A 15,209-nucleotide genomic window follows, 5' to 3' on the forward strand; every position below is an offset into this window, starting at 1 on the left:
TATCTGTTTTGATGCTACAATTTTTTTTATATAAATCGCTCCGGACGAGGCATGAAGCTACTTGCTGTAAGAGGCTGTACTATTGCCACATCTGGGCAAGAGCTGCTCGGCACCATATCCTGCCTTGATAGAGTTCAAAACCGGATGCGAAACCTAGTAGGGATACCCTTTCTTCTTCCCTGCAACCTCTTTCTCACAGAAGAGACGTCGCGAGCCTGTCTCTGTTCTATCGCTATTTTCATGGTAAGTGCTCGACTGAACTCCAGTCTATGGTCCCTCCCTCTTGCCAAATTTCACAAAAAACACTCGACTAGCTAAAACCACTCTATATGTTTTTCCCCAACTCTCTATCTGTGCCTAAATATAAACGCAGATTCCATGAACAAAGTTTTTTTCCCAGAACTGCCCGCCTTTGGAACACTGTTCCACTGGCATGCTTCCCGACTAAATACAACATGGTGGCATTCAAATCTAACATAAACAAGTTCCTGTTAAGCCGTCCCTATAAATAATCAAATTCTACCCAATTTACACCATTAACAATTACTTCACTACCCTTATCCTCTAGTGGCCTTTAGACCTTTATAAGTGGTGACCACCAAATAAAACAAGGTAAAAAATTATCCAAGGATAAGTATTATATGAACAGATTTCGACCCAGAAAACAGCAATTCTTTCCTCGTTGTCAGAAATATCGTTTATGGAATGTAAGGAGTAAAGGACGAAATAAGGAAAGCTAGTTACGAGGCTACCGGAAGTAAAGACAAGGTCAACATTCTACTACATTTACTGTATTTTGTCAGTGGAAGATTTTTCTTTCTAGACTGGCGTTAATTTTTCTAGTTTTTGTCCAAAGTGTCTCTTTTGGGGGGAGCTGGATTTCCCGACGTTAAAATCTGTAATTATGTCTAAATTTTCCCTCATGGAGAGCTAAGTAAATCTAATTTATAAAACTCACTATGTTGTTCTGTCTATCTGCCTGTCTGTCAGTCAGTCTCCATATTTTCAAACTCTATCTCTTCCAAAAATAAAAGTCGCAGATGATTGGATTTTTTATGGACCGTTCTTTTAGCCGATTAAAATAAACATTAAAGAGTCAAAAGGGGTCGAAATTGAAAAAATTGTTATACATTTTGTACATTTATTTTTTAAAACGAGTTCATGTGCGTATCATGTTGGTGACGGCACAAGCTTTGAATGCTACAGTTTGGCTTTCGGTTTCGATTCTTGCTGATGGCACCCAAATACTTTTTCTTTCTTTTTGTTCAAATCATGACTATAATAATATATACGAAATTTGGACACATTAAAATATCTTGTTTAAGCATATTTGTAGGAGATTAAATTAGAGTACTCTCGTTATCCTCAACTACTTTAGAACGTGAATTTAACAATATTAAACAAAGGTTAATTAATAATAGATAACTTAATCATGCTATAAATAATAATAATAATAATAATAATAATAATAATAATAATAATAATAATAATAATAATAACACAGTAAATTTAAAAATATTAATCGAAATATGACAAAATCCACACTTGGCACACATATAAAAGTATTCTATCAAACCCACTTGCATTATAATTATAAAGTAGATGAAAAAGTATTTAAAAATATTTCTAATAAAAATGTGCAACCCATACACCCTACGAATAAAATTAAAATTAATCATTTACTATAATAAATTTAAAACCTTTAACCTGATTATAACTAATAACTCCTCCCCCTTCGACTTAGTTACTTGATAGGACTAACTTATGAATTCAAATGTCTTTTTCGAGATTGTGTCTCCGTCAATAAAGGTGAAAACATATACATAGGTTTGACTACCACCACTTGGTCGAGGAGATTAACCATGGATCGGTAGTATTTGAATATATGGTTAATTAGCAGTTTTAGTCGTTTAGAATTACTTTAAAGCTGCACCGCTCACTCGTTTTTCGACTAAATTCCAAACAATTATTACAGTTTATAGATCACCTTCTCAGCTATATTGTGAAAAAAAATTTTTCAATTTTCGTTCAGCAAAACAAAATTTATGATGAATTTACTGGTGTTCAAACTCGTAAAAATATGTAAGCAGGTGAACGACGTTTTTATGACTGGTTTCCATAGCAAGCACGTCGTTTCAGCGAATACTGTTGCTACCAATTCACCGCTCTTGCGAAAAGAGAAGTAACAAGTGAAACAGAGAGAATGAAAGCCTGAAAGGGAGATAATTGGGGGATTTTATTGAAAGCAGACGAGTGCCGTATATTGTTATTACATATGTGTATGTTATGTCTATGGGGGGGAAATAAGACTGAAATTAAACAAAGAACAAGTGAATTTAATGGAAGCTTGGAAAAATCATGGATTACTATAGAAAAATGAAAATATCAAAAGTAATATGGTTAAGCTTAAACAGTGAAAGTAAAGGACTTGTTGTTAAAACCGGAAATGATATTCTAGTAAAAAAAGTATAATAAATTTATAACTTAAAATATTGCAGCTTTAAGAATTTCTTAAATTCAATTTATAATATTATATAATCAATTCTTTATGCTGCAATATTTTAAATGATAAATTTACTATATTTTTCTATTGCAATATATATATATATACTAACGGGGGGTACCCGACGTTGCCCGGGTATTTGGAGGTGTGTGTTAGAGAGGGGGGGTAAATCAGAACAAAAAGGAAACGGAACCCTGTTTAAATAAAAAAAAACGATGTTAAACTTGTTAAAAATATAACGAAAAAACAGCGATTTTAAAAATGGGGAAAAATAAGGGGAGGTAGGTTGCAGGTAGGCTCGAACTCGGAGCCTTGAGGCCAAAAGACTGAGCCTAAACACCTAAGGCGACAGTAGCAATGTAAGACCGATTAAAAAGTGGCAAACATCACGCTATTCCGCAGGTTTTAATGAGGTCAAATCCTTTTACTGCGGGATAGTTGTTTTGAGTTTGTTTACCCAATGAAAGCAATTGTCTGATATGACGGTCAAAAGCCGACATTGACCAAACGTTTACACCCGGCCGATCGAATACGGTTTCGCTTTATTTTTATACCGAAAAGCGAAAGCAACGTGCGGCGATCCAAACATGTGGAATATTTAGCGTTTCAAAGTCGGGCTAATTAAATAGACAGGAGACCCCCGTTGTTAACTCGTAGATATTATCATTTAGACAACATATAAAATTTTAAAGAATGGGTGACCCCCCCCCTGATAACACCACGGAAAAAAGCCTTTTGCGAACATACAGAAAAAGCGAACATACATACACACACATTTTTCCTTATATATATATATATATATATATATATATATATATATATATATATATATATTAAATTCGAAGTACAAGAGAATTGTAATAGTTTAAAAGCGAAATGGGGCAGTTTTTTTAAACCTTATAAAAAAAGATCGACTATAGTAAAAAGAAACAGGATCGACTAAAAGTAAGAAAAAATAAATTTTAGTCGATCTTCTTCCTTTTCAATTTATTTTTTCTTACTTTTAGTCGATCCTGTTTCTTTTTACATTAGAGTCGATCTTTTTTTATAAGGTTAAAAAGAAATGCCCCACTTTGCTTTTAAAATATATATATATATATATATATATATTTCTTTTTTTTTACACAGTTATCACCACTTATCAAGGCCCGGAAGCCACTCAGGGATAAGGGTTATTGCAAGTACATTACGTTAGTGTGGAGATTTGCTGAAGTGTTTAATTAAGTGGGCGGTTCATTAGGAATTTAACATTGGACTTGAAGACATCCAAGTTGTAGTCCGGAGGGAAGCAGGCAGACGGAACAGAGTTCCACAGGCGTGCAGTTCTAAGAAAGAAGCTTTGTTCATGGAATCCGCGTTTTGATTTAGACACAGATATAGAGTGGGGGAAATTTTTCACAGTGGATTCAGCTAGACGGGTGTTTTTCGTGAAAGATTGGCGAGGGGGGGCAGAGATTGGAGTTCAGACGAGCACCTGCCATGGAAATAACGATAAAACAAGGATAGGCTCGCAACGTCTCTTCTGTGGGAAAGAGGTTGCAGGGTAGAGAAAAGGGCATCCCCTACTAAGCCACGAAGTCTATTTTGTACTCTGTCAAGGCAGGATAGGCTGATTTTAGCAGCTCCTGCCCAGATATGGCAACAGTATTCCATCCTTGGACGTACTTGGCTTTTATATAGATAGAGAATTGCATCAGTAGTGAGATATCTTCTGGAGCGGTAGAAGGATCTCTCTCTCTCTCTCTCTCTCTCTCTCTCTATATATATATATATATATATATATATATATATATATATATATATATATATATATATATATATAATGCTTGGTCATAAACAAAGAAAAAAAAACACCATTTATGATTCCTTTGGCTTTTGATTAAGATCAAAGTCTGGATCGGCCATTACCAAGCCATTTCTCACAGCTCTAGTTTCTCATTTTTGATGAGCATATTTATTTCAGCATAATTTTTTTTTTTTTTTTTTTTTTTTTTTCACTTTTTGTTTTTTTCTCCCCCACATCAGTGTAATTATTGTATTTAAACGACATTTTATTTGTGTAAATTCAAGAAAATTTATTTGGGAATTTTAAGTAGGATGACCTCTGGAGTGATTGTGGTATTATGGTGACTGGATCCAACCAGGAAAAACATAGACAACCATTAAATAGAGTGACAAGGATGATTACATTACACTCCCCACCGCACACTTTTGAATGATCTTGTGCATAATATATTTTATGATTATTTTATGTTTATTGTAAATTTTTCTAAAATTAATTACAAGAGATTCTCCACATTATCAGCGCCATTAGATGCCGGAAGTGTTCAGTCAAAATACGGACAGACATACAAACTACCAAAGTGTCGCTTATATATCTAATGACTAGCAGAACCCTTGAAATTTTACGGAATCAGAAATATACCACATCAACAAATTTGTTTCTATAAAGCTGATTATGATTTTTGCGCTGTACAGAAAACTGTAAAGCACAAAATAGTAGTTTTGGGGTTAAGAAAAAAAAATAACGCGCAGCAAATATGAGTTTATTAACATTTCTATGAAAATAATGTTCATTAGATTTTAACCTGGCAGTTCAGCCCAGTTTTGTTCGGGCGGGCCTATGTACTGTCCATAACTTTATGTATACAGGGTGACAAAAAAAAACGGGCCCAACTCTAATTTGGCCCCGTTTCTTAGTGTTTTGTCGGAATGAAATGAAATTTTGGTCATAACTAGTTTATTATATTCAAAACATCACATCTAAACACTAGGGTCTTTGGTCTTTTTTTCTCCGTTCTACAGCATATGTTCTAGATGGCGCCCATTTAGCTTTTGTTTTTTGGGGGTCACCCTATATATATATATATATATATATATATATATATATATATATATATATATATATATATATATATATATATTAAAAAGCTTGACTCATGTCCAGGTAAGCTACATCTAAAATTTCAAGTGTTTAAACCCAAAATTGGCGGAGGAGTTTGGTAGAGTCTGCAACGGTCAACTCTTTCAACGTTGACTTCTTGGCAGCCAAAATTTCGCAGAGAAACTAATTAAAAAGCTTGTTGCATGTCTTAATACCCTTTATGTTTAATTTCAAATGTTGTGACCTAAAATTTGCTGAATAGTTTGCTAGAGACCGTAAAGGTTCAATCTTTTGAACGTTGACTTCTTGGCAGCAAAGTTTTCGACAAAAACCGATTAAAAAGTTTAGCATATGTCTGGACATCCTTTATGTAAAATTTCAAATATTCAGACCAAAAATTGGCTGAGTGATCAAATTTTTAAAAACTTTAACCCCAAATTTGACCCCTTAACATTTATTGTTTGGGACAAGTTAAAAAAAAAAAAGTTTGATCCATATCCAAGGAACCTACATCTAAAATTTCAAGTGTTTGGACCCGAAATTGGCAGAGGAGTTTGGTAGAATTTTCAAAGGTCAAATAATTGAATTTTGACCACTTGACAGCCAAATTTCTGACAAAAAAAAACGATTAAAAAGATTTTCCTGAATCTCAATCCTCCTTATATTAAATCTCGAGTCTGTAGACTGAAAATTGACAGAGTAATTTGGTAGGGAAATGTACACAGACAGACACAAATACACACAGACAATTGCACATGTATATATATATATATATATATATATATATATATATATATATATATATATATATATATATATATATACTAGCAAAAGTACTCGTCGTTGACTTTATGAAAGTATGATAGGTTATGAAAAGGAAGGGTTGTAAAGAGATAGCTTCGGATTTGGGGGTATCAAAACCAAATCAAAATATGATGAAAGTAAAAATAAAATAGATAAACCCCATAATTTATTATACCATACCTGTTCACACTGAAACACTTATCACAATATTCTGTGGATCTATATTAAAAAACCTTGTTAAACTTTGTGACATATTTCCATTCTATGGAGGTCAGGCGCGAACGAGCAGCCCATAATTTTATTATACCATATTTCTTCAAACTGAAACATAATTATTAAAGTATACTTACACAGATAGATATGAAAAGTCTTTATTAAAGTTTGTGCCTATTTCCATTCTATGGAGGTCAGGCGCGAACGCAGACTCAACAATTTTATTATAACATCCCTATTTAAATTAAAACATACTTAAAAACATACAAAGTATTATTATGTACATCTATATCAAAAACAATTGTAAACGTTTTTTTTTATTTTTAAATTTTTTATTTCCCTACTTTGTGGACCAGGCGCGTACGCAGACCCCACAATTTTAATGAATTATCATTATGCCAGATCAAACATACTCATTCCTGTGTCTCAATACATCTTCAATCATTATATGTGATCAGATTTCTATGATAGTCAACCATATAGGAGCCTATTCGTGACCAGACGCACACACAGACGTTCAGATTTATATTATATATATATATATATATATATATATATATATATATATATATATATATATAGAACGGACCCAAATGAAATAACGGGATAAATTAAAAAGTATTAATAAATACCAAGTAATATTATGCTACACAGTCCAATACAAATAATAAAATCATATTGCAATAGCCAATCTTGAATTTATTTCTTTAGTCCAAAACCTTTTGACAAAGAATGTTTTTTGTTCTGTTTCTTTCGAATGTTCCCTTTTTACGTAACGTTTCGCTGACTTCTTGCTTTGGTGAAGAAACGCTATTCCTTGAAACTAATACGAGTTTATTTCTCACACCGTTACAACAAGGATCATAAATATATATATATATATATATATATATATATATATATATATATATATATATATATATATATATATACATAAACTTTGATTTAATTGTTTTTTTTTTGTTTTTTTTCTTTTAATTTTGAAGATGGGTCAAGCCCTGAGAAGGGCCACTCGCACGTTGGTGCCTGTGGAAATTGGTGGAATGCTCCAGCTTACTCCGATTAATGAAGAAATGTTGAGAATGATAATCGATTTCATCGAACAGTTGCCGCAAAAATATCCGGATGAAGCGAAACTTGTGTTTAAGAAGCCGCTCACGTGGAACACCAATCTTAACTTGGCCGATTTCTCCGGCGAAGAATATATCGTGAGGTTTGTACACACACGCACGCGCACTCTTTCTCTCTCTCTCTCTCTCTCTCTCTCTCTCTCTCTCTCTCTCTCTCTCACACACACACACACACACACACACACACACATATATATATATATATATATATATATATATATATATATATATATATATATATATATATATAAATGTGTTAGGTCACCAACAATTGTTATGTATTTTTTAAATTATTTCATTATTTCGTATTTTTATTTTAATTTTTAATAATTTAGATTATTGTAGATATATATATATATATATATATATATATATATATATATATATATATATATATATACATATATTTTTTTTTTAATCATTGAGATAGTTTTTTAACACGTTTTGAACGTTCTGTGAAGCGTTCTTTTCAGAAAGTATTCAAAATGTAAAATATTTAAAATATATTTAAGAGAATCACTAAAGTATCTGAGCCCCCATCCTTGCAAAACACCCAAAACAAACACATGTAGCTATAATCACGGTCAACAATTTATCCCACTCTCTATCTGTGCCGAAGTCTCAACGAAAATTCCATGAAAAATGTTTATTTCCTGGAACGATCCGCCCGTGGAACACTACACGCTGGGTCTGACTACAACATGATCGTATTCAAGTCCAATGTAAACAAGTTCTTGCTGAGCCGTCCTCTCAAATAATTAATGTTTACCCAATTTCAACGCATTAACACGGAAGTATCTGCCAGGTCTTGATAAGCGGTGACTATGGTAAAAAAAAAAAATAGTTTATAACGTAGGCTCGACTGAGCTTCACTCTATAGTATCCATTGAAAAACATTTACAGCAAACAATCGCCTAGCTAAAACCTATAAATGTTGCAGCATTGGTAAACTGAAGTGGGAGGAGTCTAAAAGCTCTCCTTAAAACAAAAGGTTTCTTTTTAAAGATTTTCAAGATTTTTTTTATTTTGGATCATAGAGTATATATATATATATATATATATATATATATATATATATATATATATATATATATACACATATATATATATATACACATATATATATATATGTATATATATACACATATATATATATGTATATATATACATATATATATATATATATATATATATATATATATATGTGTATATATATATATATATATGTATATATATACATATATATATATATATATATATATGTGTGTGTATATATATATATATATATATATATATATATATATATATATATATATATATACTAGCATGGGTGCCCGGCGTTGCCCGGGTGTTCGGAGGTTTGTGTTGACCAAAAAAAAAAAAGTAAAAATCCGTCGCCTCTGTGGAAAGTTTACATGCATAGATTTATATATTTGTAGCTCAAATTTTCAACCCAAATCGATTAAAAAGCTTGCCCTATCTCTGAATACCCTTTATGTAAAATTTCAAATGTTTAGACCAGAAATTGTCTTTAGTAATTTGGTAGAGACCGCAGAGGACAATGTTTTTTAACTTTGACCCCTATTATGACCCTTTAATATTTATTGTTTTGGGCTCACGTCAAGTTATTAAGTTAGATCCATGTCCAAGAAACCTATATCTAGAATTTCACGTGTTTAGACCCAAAATTGTCGGAAGGGGTTGGTAGAGTTCTGAAAGGTCAAATCGTTGAACTTTGGCCCCTTAACAGCCAAATTTCTGGCTGAAAACTGATTACAAAGATTTTCCCAAATCTCAGTACTCTGTATATCAAATTTCGAGTCTGTAGACTTAAAATTGACAGATATAGGGAAATGTACACAGACAGACACACATACAACCACACAGACACACAGATACTTTCACTTTGATAGATATATAGATATATATGAAAGTGCTTCTGTCTGTCTGTCTGTCTGTCTGTCTGTCTGTGTACAGTTCCCTACACAATAACTCTGTCAGTTTTCAATCTACAGATTGGAAATTTGATATACAGAGTATAGAAATTTTGGAAAATCTTTGTAGTTTCATGTTCACTACCAATCATCAACGTGGCTTCAATAGTTCTGAACCCGAGTAAGTAAGTTTATTGCAATAAAAAATTTCTTACCTATTCAGCTACTGTGACAGCCATAATGAATATAAGGTAAATAAACATTATATTTTATTTACGGACATAGTAAGTTTTAGAAAGTGTTCGATTTGCCAAGGGAGAAAGCTTATACAATATTATTAATTAGGGAAGTTTCATATTCCTCTGATATGGCTTGACTTTAAAGGAGTTTTGAAATTATATTTTATAAAGAAATATCTATTATTCACATGCGTATATGTTTCATGCTTATTCATAATCATCAGTGTGGCTTATATAAATGTACTTCTTGTCAAACCATTTGAACTCTAGACCCGAGAAACAGAAAAACCGTGTATTATGATATATTATAACAAGACAAACGCTTGTGTCGATTAAACCAATCTGAAGCGTACTTTTATTGTAATATTTTGGTATGGCGGTAGTGAGCAAGTAGGTATTTACCTCCCACCGGGAAGGCATGAGACACAAGGAAGGAGGGTAAGAATAATCGAGCTAGCGCTGCTAAAAAAAAAAAAAAGAGTACCCTGACCCTGCAAAAAGATACCTAGGTTACCCCATCGGCATTCCCCAGGTAAATGCGCCACTAACAATAACAATAACATTGCTCAACCCGAAAGCCTGGGGGCAATCATATAGCAACATCGCTGTATAAAATATACTGAATTTTTCAGTCATTTTCTTAACACAAGATGTTATACAGGGCTGAATGGGGAGTCGCATGTGTAAGGAAATCAACAACGCAGCTAGAAGTAAGGAAGCCGGGCACGTGGGTAAAGAAAATGTTGTGGTGGCACCCACTCATTTACATATGTGGATAATATTACACATAAATAGCAAGACTCGGTTAGTCTGAGTGTGTGTTAACCAGAAGCCACCGAAGGCCGAGCTGAGAGCAGATATGTTCTCCAGCCAAGACTCTCTTACCTGACAACCATTATGTAAATATACTTTTCCTAATACACTTCTTATTGATCTACTTTTGTTTTGTTGAGTCTTCATTTGTATTGCTTTATACGTTATTTGGTTAAGCCTGCAAACATAACAGTTGGCGACGAAGATGAACGTCAAACATAATAGAAAATAAACAAAGTTCGTAGTTAAAATGAAATAATATAAAAAATAACACTAAAGTATTAAAAAGTGTCTTTAAGAAGGGAATATAAAATGTTTCTTACTGGAGATGGCTTAAAACGACGAAGGATAATAGAAGATTAAAAAAAACTGAGCCATTTGGGGCTAGAAAGGCAGCTGACTAAAATTAGGGAATAAAACACCGGTCAACCTGCCGGTGTCGAGTCAGGGGAAACTCTATAAGAAAAATGTCCGGCTAAGGGAGATAACTGTTTAAGGGCTAAACTAAGAAACATAATACAATGTTTTTGCCATAATTGTACTGGCTATGATAACAAAGATTTGGACGATTATATTTATAGCGAGGAGTGATTATATATATCATGAATAAATCAGGATCATAGATCGCTGTATAAAATATACTAAACCACATTGAATATTTTAGGCGTAGTTTTTTGTTGTTGTTTTTTTTATTTATTTATTTATTGTTCTTAACACGAGAGGAGGATTACTGCTGATTCTTACTGGATTAATACTACTATTCTTTTCCTGTAATTCTTTATCATACAAAGCTGCCCGGTCGTACGATACACTTAATCATGATATTTTAATTTATGCAGATTGCGTATGTATTATTATAGAATCAATCTTCTATTGATTATTATATATTACGAGGAATAAATTGCCTGTTGGACTAATTCGCAAAAATGCAATAACAAATAAATAATAAAGATAATGTCGTTCATCAAATTCCGTCTGTGTTTGTTTACAATACCACGTCAGCTGATATTTGGGCTTGACGATAAATGTCCTAAAAAAAGTCACTTCTGATTAATGTTTAGTTTTAAAATATACAAATAAAGAAATGATTTTAACCGTACCTCTTCTTTTATCGTAAATTGAACTCAGTAATAAGAAAAAAAATCAAATAAAATGGTGAGGTACACTGTGGCTTGAACCACTAAACTATATATTCAGATTATAATATATTTTTTTATTTTTTTATTTTAAGAAGAAATGATTTTCTGAAATGTTATCATCTCCCTTGGCCGGTGTAACGTAAAATATTTCCCTGTAAAATTTTTTTTTTCTATAAGAGAGAAAAACTATTTTTAAGATATGATTTGTTTTCGATTTCCGATACTAATCGAATGAATTTATGTACAAAGCATATCTAAGAACACCGCCAGATATATAAATTAGTCTTGTGTGAAATTTGCAAAAGATAGGCTCAGTCGTTTCGGAACCTATGAGGAACTCACACACACACACACACACACACACACACACACACACACAGAAAGTGATTTTTATATAACCGTAAAGATTTGTAATTGTATAAGTTATTTTCTTTATGGATGAGTAATTTCTTTAGCCATCTTTTTTTTTACAAAAGCTCAAGATGTTTCATTGCTTTGTTTTTGATTTGCTCATAGTGAGATCGAAGTGAAATCGAAGCAGGAAGCTGAAAATCCTTTGTTGTTGATGACAACCAATCAGCAAGGCAACGTGATCGCCATTCAAACTCTGGAATTTGCCAAAAAAGTCTTGCAAGCGTCTGGTCAGAAGAAACTGCAAGAAATCTGGACCTGTTTGTCAAGTAAGCGCGCCAAAATTTTACATCCGTAATATTGAAATGATTTTAACACCAACAGATTTATCATTCCGTAATCTTTTTGAAAAAAAAAAATCCAGTCGAAGCACAATTCTTGTATAGCAATCTGTCCCCGACGCGAATCCTAACATTAACCAAAAAAAACTTTATATTATGATTCTGGCCAATTTTTATGCAAACTAAAGTTATCCTTGACATACTTCTGGCAACTAATAGAAAGCAACGTGATCGCCATTCAACATCCAAAAAACGTCCTGAAATTGGCTGATCAAAACAACCTCTAAGAAATCTGTATCTATTTCTCAAATAAGCGAACTAAATATAACTGGTAAATATATAACCGCGATGAGGGGGGGGGGGGTTCAGAATATTGTGTGTTAAAAATTATAATTTTAGATTATGATAAGATGAATAATTTGTAATTAAAATCAACTTAGTATTGAATATAATATTAAGGAAAATATCAGAGTTAAAACGTTTACGTCATGAGCGATACAAAAATAGGCTTTGTTGTAAACACACTTCAGAGATTTTTCAGGTTTTGTTCTCGTGTATCAAGGAAAATACACAGTAAAAAAAAAAGCTCTAAAAGGTACCTGTGCGCGAATTTCTTTGCGTTGAAATTGCGCTTGTACAGCGCGCAATCTCCTTTTTGAGGGAGGAACAGAAATTTCATAAGCACATTAAATGATAACATTAGACCATACAAGAATCTCAGAGTTTTACTCAAAGTTTGACTTTCTTTTGAGATAGGTTGTCTTATTTGTCCCGTTAGGTCTGAACTTGTGACACTCCAGTCGTAACAGAGCCGCTAGCGATGTTAGCAGCAGTCATACGACAACAAACATATGCAAATGACCAAGCCCTAAAGTGACGTCACAGTAGAAACAAAAAGACACACGTGGCCGGAGAAGGACGTAAAAGCATGTGTTCGAGACATGACTGGAAAATAAAAGCGAGCGACACGTGGATGACGAGAGCATCTTAAAAAGAAATTGCAGATGCAATAAACTAAATGAACTGTTCAAATCAGTTTAAGACGTTGTTGGAAATATTAAGAATAAATGACTTTTATTAAAAAAATATTTAATGCTGTGTCGAATCCCTTTTCTCTTCCTTTTCATCCGTTTTTTTTTGCGAGAATTTAATCTACAAAAACAAGAAGAAAAATAACATATATAATCAAAAGTCTCATGGATTTTTTTAAATGATTTTATTCATTTAATTAAACGAAAATGGTTACCCCTATTTTTGTTCAATTTTGGCAAATATATAACCGCGATGAGGGGGATTTCAGAATATTGTGTGTTAAAAATTAAGTAATTATGGTTTCTGTGGCCGTTATGTTGCACGATGAATACCCCTGAAAATATTTATCTGTTTTAAAATATCTTATTATTCTGAAAAAAAAACCCAGACAAGTTATTTAAAAACTGGTAATTATTAATCAGAAGAGACTTTTCCAGAGTAATCATCGTGAAACGAAACGGTCAACAGAAACCGGAAGTAAAAAGAAAAAAATACGCAGAACTTGAGGACAGGCAAAAAATTATTACATTATTTTGTTTCAAATTATATCAATATCTTTTTACTTCTTTTTCTTTTTTTTCTCTTCCGCCAGCCAACACAGACCCGATCGCTTCCATGTTGGGCGACCGTTTTGCAGTCGTCGACCACCTGGACACTTCGCTGATTCGGCTCTGCAACGAAATAATCCGAAACGTTAAACACGCGAGAGTCAAGACCGGTGCAGACGGTGGACGTCAGCTGAAGAAGGAAGACGACGAACAACCGACAGCGAACGACGCTGACACCGACGATGCAAACGAACACAAAATGGACGATAAAACCAGACTCCTCTACCTCTATATTCTTCTCATGCAACTCGACGACAAACTTCTCAATCTCTTCATCGTCAAATACGCAGAGTAAGTACCTAACATCTTTTTTTTTCTATTATTACAAGGGATTCACCGCTTATCAAGGCTCAGGGGCTACTCGAGAATAAGGATTAATAAGTGACAGGTGAGAAAACACCTTAAGGATTTGTAACGCTGGAAACTGGTTATGAACAGGGCTGTGACAACAGCATACTCTTTTTATTCTTTTGATGGTTGGTTGGTTGGTTGGTTGTTTTACGGCATATCAACCTTTTTCAGGTTATTTAATGCCGAATCCAGTGATTTTGAAGAACAATTTTTTAATAGAATATATTTGTTTTTTAAGTCGGTTTCTATTTAACCCATAGTTGGGACCCTAATAGGTACTACCACTCCCGGTCAGAGTGGACCTGAGAGCAATGGCAATTAAAGGGTGGCTCAACACTCCCCAAACCCGCAAGCTGGGGCCTCACCATCGGATATAGTTTAAGGTCATATCCAGGACCTTTTATTCTTTTGACTCTCGGGTATATATCCGACACAGTTAGACACACTTAATCAACCGAGAACCACATCCGTCTATATAAAAACATACAAGATATTAACGGATATATACTCGAGAGTCAAAACAATGAAAAAAAATATACTGTTGTCACAGCCCTAGTTATGAATCTGGTTTTTGAAGGGGCGGGCTCAACAATAATAGGGGAGAGGGAGAGAGAGAATAGTTGGCAATTGTCTAGTCTCTCAATATTATATATATATATATATATATATCTCAATATTATATATATATATATATATATATATATATATATATACACACAAAGGATTTACTCTTTAACTTATTGATCAATAAGTACATATAACGTATATATATATATATATATATATATATATATATATATAGAGAGAGAGAGAGAGAGAGAGAGAGAGAGGGGAGAGAGAGATTAGTTGGCAATTGTCTAGTCTCTC

At 33.0% G+C, this 15,209-nt stretch overlaps 1 protein-coding gene across 1 annotated transcript in view; it reads left to right on the forward strand.

Moving 5' to 3' along the window:
• Nucleotides 1–15,209, forward strand: part of LOC145247954 (outer dynein arm-docking complex subunit 2-like) — a 627,728-nt gene that overhangs the window by 31,997 nt on the left and 580,522 nt on the right. Inside the window, exons 2-4 of the mRNA XM_080109601.1 lie at nucleotides 7,391–7,617; nucleotides 12,176–12,339; nucleotides 13,976–14,282. Coding sequence (XP_079965727.1) covers nucleotides 7,391–7,617; nucleotides 12,176–12,339; nucleotides 13,976–14,282 — 698 coding nt within the window. The remainder of the gene's footprint in view (nucleotides 1–7,390; nucleotides 7,618–12,175; nucleotides 12,340–13,975; nucleotides 14,283–15,209) is intronic.

Source organism: Euprymna scolopes, chromosome 26 (assembly GCF_053919585.1).
Source record: "Euprymna scolopes isolate OS-2025 chromosome 26, ASM5391958v1, whole genome shotgun sequence".
Taxonomy (NCBI): domain Eukaryota; kingdom Metazoa; phylum Mollusca; class Cephalopoda; order Sepiida; family Sepiolidae; genus Euprymna; species Euprymna scolopes.